At 36.7% G+C, this 4,820-nt stretch overlaps 2 protein-coding genes across 2 annotated transcripts; both read left to right on the top strand.

Moving 5' to 3' along the window:
• Positions 1-864: 864 nt before the first annotated feature.
• On the top strand, positions 865-1,488 carry LOC104090319 (glutaredoxin-C1-like). Its single transcript, XM_009595385.4, has one exon. The coding sequence runs from the start codon at positions 1,023-1,025 to the stop codon at positions 1,416-1,418; it is 396 nt and encodes a 131-aa protein (XP_009593680.1). The 5' UTR covers positions 865-1,022; the 3' UTR covers positions 1,419-1,488.
• A 2,384-nt stretch (positions 1,489-3,872) lies between these two features.
• On the top strand, positions 3,873-4,229 carry LOC138901827 (uncharacterized). Its single transcript, XM_070189623.1, has one exon. It carries the CDS (start codon positions 3,873-3,875, stop codon positions 4,227-4,229), a length of 357 nt encoding a protein of 118 aa, XP_070045724.1.
• Positions 4,230-4,820: the final 591 nt, after the last annotated feature.

Genomic DNA, 4,820 nt, shown 5'->3' with positions numbered 1-4,820 from the left:
CAAAGTCAACTCCAATGAGTTTTGAAGTACTATTTCACATTTTATCATTTGTTTCACATAAATATTTCCCGAAAAATATATGTGCACGCAAGTCGAGAAATATTGAATGGTGCTATTCGTAATTTCGAAGCACAGAATTAAATGTTAAATTTAAATATGACCTATCAAGTCATCACAATTATACCATGATGAAGTGTAGGAGCTAATTAACAAAGTAATAAATGCAACAGCATCAATCGCAGTCATCAAATTAACTACTCAGCGTCCAGTTGGCTGAAGTAAATTTAATGGTTTGCGCGACAATAAGGACGTGAGCAGCCATTTACTATCGACTAATAGAAACCAATTCAATAGGAATACCCATAGGATATCCTTTAAATAGCCTACATTTATTCGTGTCTTCTGGAAATTGACAGTGAACAAATAATTTTTACAAAATTAAGTTAACATAATTTACAATTACTCATAATCCCTGAAAATTGACAGTGTACAAATAATTTTTACAAAATTAAGTTAACTTAATTTACAATTACGCATAATTCATCATATTAAATTTGATATAATAACCTGAGAAAAAAGTAATAAGTAATTCGTGATAATCATAATATAAAAGAATTTTACATTCCTTGTGAAAACATCCAATATTTTAGGCGATTATTATGAGAACACCTCTTCTACTAAAGTCTTTTGTATTACTTGGCTATTGACGTAATCTCTGCAACCGTCATCTGCTGACACCTTTGCCTCTTCCATTGATGGCTTTTTTTTTTTTTTTTTTCTCTTTGAAAGTGGCTATTGGCTATTTATGACAAAATTTATTTGTATTTTATGCCTATATTACATATCTCCCACGCACCCTCTTTCGCTATAGCAATATTCCCCCGGCCCACACACTATATTTACCCTTGAATTTCCACTCTTCTTTCCACAAACTCACATTCCTGAGACGCACTGTCTACAGTAAAATCCCTTTGTTTTTTCATTTTCTTTGTCCATTTTATTGATCGATCAATACTTCCAGAATGCAGTACCAAGAATCAGAATCATCGTGGGGAAATCACCACAACAGAAAGGGAAGGCGACGATCGTCGTCATCTTCGGACTCGTTGGAGAGGGTGGTGAGGCTGGCATCAGGAAGTGCAGTGGTGATATTCAGTTCGAGTTCATGTTGCATGTGCCATGCAATAAAAAGGCTTTTTTGTGATTTGGGAGTGAGCCCAATGGTATACGAGCTGGACCAAGAACCTAAAGGGAAAGAGATGGAAAGAGCACTCTCCAAGCTTCTGGGAAACTCACCTGCAGTTCCAGTTGTTTTCGTAGGTGGAAAATTAATTGGAGCAATGGATAGAGTTATGGCCTCTCATATTAATGGCTCTCTTGTTCCACTTCTCAGAGATGCTGGAGCTCTCTGGCTTTAATTCCAATATCATTTCTTTGACACTATTTTCTTTTCATTTTAAGAAAATAACATATTTATATATTTATAAAGTCTTTAACTTTTAATTAACTTTCTATTTTACCTTAATAACAAATATTTAATTTCATAGAAAATGTGATAACAAGTTTAAGATAATGAGTTTCATAGATATTCTTATATTAGGTAAGTTATCTACGTCACATTTCTTGAGGTGCTGTCGACGCGTAAACACAAATTTATAAACTGAAAACGGTACGTAATAAGCTTTTATTGCTAGTAGTTAGTAGCTAGGTTAGGCAAATTAAGTTAGAAATATGTATCTGGCAATATACTTAATAGTATCACGGCAATATGGTTGGCCTAATGCCATGATCATACATTAATTAGTTCACGACCAGCCATTTTTTTCTTTTCTGTAGAGATAAAATTGAGAATCATTAAAACAGCACATTAATTTGCATCATATTCCAGCAGGGAATGTTGGTGTCCTGATAAAGATGAACAATATGCATTAAATAGGAGTAGCAGCATAAATGCAAGTGCGCCTCTATAGAGTAGTAGAGTAGAGTGGACGTATTAATTTCGATCATCTCTGTATTTTCCATATATATATATATATATATATATATATATATATATATATATATATATATATGTATAGAGGCAGCCATATCCAGAGAAGAAGAACATAGAGCTGGATTTTGTTTTTCCTGGTACATGTATATGTATCATACTAGCGTATTTTACGGGCATTTAAGGAAAAGAGAAAGTAGGTGTATGAAGATAATATATTAGCAAGATCCCCACACACACACACATATATATGTATATATATACACACACTAGTTACTACGAATGTACGTTGCACGTTAATAATTACACGTAGATATTCGATTAAAAAATATTTTGCGTTCTATAGTTAGAATTAAAAAACAAAATAGATGTTCAATTAGTTATCTATACGAAGAAACAACATATTGAATAAATGGTAAAGTTATTGATGTGTGGATATAATTTCATAGTTTAGCACATTATTTGCCTTGGATTTTATATGCTTTAATGATAAATTACACTTTATTTGCACGCAATGGAATCTATTTTATGTGTAGGTGAATTGGAGATGAAAGTAGAGCAAAAGGAATAATTAAAGTCTAAAGTGTGCTCGAAAACAGTCGAAAAGAAGAAAGAAAGAAGTGAGCTGCCGACAAATGAAAAGTTGGCGAACCAGGCCTAGAGCAGGCGTGAGAGCAGGCTGGGCGAGCCCTTTAGCTCGCGTGGGAGCTGGCGACGCAAGGCCTGAGGCGAGCTCAAGCAGGCGTTATACCTCGCGACGCCAGGCCTGGGGCGAGCTTAAGCTGGCATTATGCATCGCGAGGCCAGGTCTGAGGCACGTACATTCCGAGCTTTGAAAACATAATTCGTCTCCTGGTTTGACTAGGACTTGGCCTACGCGTTTAGGTATTTTCCTACACATACAAATAGACCTAAAATGCCACTTTGGAAAATGTTTTGCAACCGGAGGCAAGGATAGCTCGTGAAACAACCTTTGGGAGTTAGAATCATTGATTTCTACATCTTTTCATCTTTACTTTGTAATATAATTATGCAAAATATCTGGGATATTGTTACTATGAGTATGAGTAGCTAATCTCCTAATCTAGGGTTTTGATGGAATTTATTGGAGGATGATTTTCCTGTTACGTTAATATAGATTTGCCGTAGTATTTTCTCTATTTGTTCAACTATATTATTATTGTTGTTGATTGAAGACCCATCAATCAACTGGGCCTATTTAGTGTGTATTACTCGAGAGAGAGTCATATTTAGGTACTTGTTGAACAACATTACTCCTAACGTATATGAGGGATCAATACAAAGGGTTTAAAGGTGGGATTAGGGATAACGAAACCTTGGTGCGATTCGAGTGAGCCGTACTTAATGCCAGCTAGCGTAATTTGGGAGAATATGTCTAGAAATTATGGTAATAATTCGGGAGAGAGTTACGACTGTCAGAGTGATCATGATCGATAGAGAAGACTTAGGCAAATTTATAAAAAACGTAGTGAAAAAGATTCCGACAATAGGAAAATCACAACCTTAGATCATTCCACAACTTGTCTACAATCCGTTAGAAGTAGTACCTAAGAAAGATAAAACTCAAATCACAGGAAAGAAGCGACCTCCAGCAACATTCCCGCAGAGATTGGCCAAATATCAGAAGGACGAGCAATATAAGAAATTCATGGAGATGTTGAAACAAATACAGGTGAACATTCCACTGATTGATATATTGCGGGAGATGCCTGGGTATGCCAAAATTATGAAAGATTTAATGTCTTAAAAATTTGACTTTCAAGACATGTCCACTGTTACATTGACACAGACCTGTAGTGTAGTCATGACGAGACCCAAAGATGAGAAGTTGTCATACCCGAGGAGTTTCACAATCCCATGAATGATAGGCAGCTATGCTTTTGCTAAAGCATTGTGTGATTTGGGGGCAAGCATAAATTTGATGCCCTTGGCTATCTACAAAAGGTTAGGCATTGGAAGAGCTAGATCCATGTCCATGTTACTATATCTAACCGATCGGACAGTGAAGAGGCCCTCTGGTATCCTTGATGATGTATTAGTACAGGTTGGGAAGTTTGTGTTCCCAGCAGATTTTGTCATTCTAGTCTGTCGGGTTGACGAGGAGATTCCCATAATTTTGGGAAGACCATTCTTGGCCACTGGGAGAGCTTTAATTGACAGTGAAACTGGAGAGCTCAAAATGATACTAAATGATGAAGAAATAACATTCAACATGTAGAAATCTATGCGGCGACCAAGTGAATTTGCTAATTGCTCTCTAATAGAAGCCGTAGATGTAATTTTGGAGGAGGAAGATGAGACCTTGAATGCTAAAGATCCTCTAACAGCCTGTCTCATGAACTTATATGAAGTAAATGGAGAGGATTTGGTGGAGTGTGTGCTAGATCTTGAAGGCCAAGGGTTTTGGAAAATAGAGCTCGAATTTGAGCCTTTGCACTTAGAAGAAAGAAACATTCCTCCAGCTAAGCCATCGATAGAAGTGCCACCAAAGTTGGAACTGAAGCCGCTACCTCCTCACCTCAGGTATGCTTTCTTGGGACCTAACTCAACTTTACCTGCTATTATCTTATCTGGTTTGTTAGATGTGCAGAAAGAACAGCTTTTGCAGGTATTGAGTGAGTATAAAACTGCAATTGGTTGGAGCGTTGCAGACATTAAGGGTATAATCCCGGCCTTCTATATGCATAAGATTCTACTAGAAGATGGCCACAAACCTTCCAGAGAACAACAAAGAAGGTTGAATCCCACCATGAAGGAAGTTGTGAAAAAGGAGGTGATAAAGTGGTTAGATGCGGGGATCATTTTCCCC

Source organism: Nicotiana tomentosiformis, chromosome 11, assembly GCF_000390325.3.
Source record: "Nicotiana tomentosiformis chromosome 11, ASM39032v3, whole genome shotgun sequence".
NCBI lineage: Eukaryota > Viridiplantae > Streptophyta > Magnoliopsida > Solanales > Solanaceae > Nicotiana > Nicotiana tomentosiformis.
This window is presented reverse-complemented; position numbering and strand designations above follow the sequence as displayed.

Bases quoted from the DNA above. Each gene is read 5' to 3' on its own strand.
- LOC104090319 (XM_009595385.4), top strand. From the start codon at position 1,023: ATGCAGTACCAAGAATCAGAATCATCGTGGGGAAATCACCACAACAGA.
- LOC138901827 (XM_070189623.1), top strand. From the start codon at position 3,873: ATGATAGGCAGCTATGCTTTTGCTAAAGCATTGTGTGATTTGGGGGCA.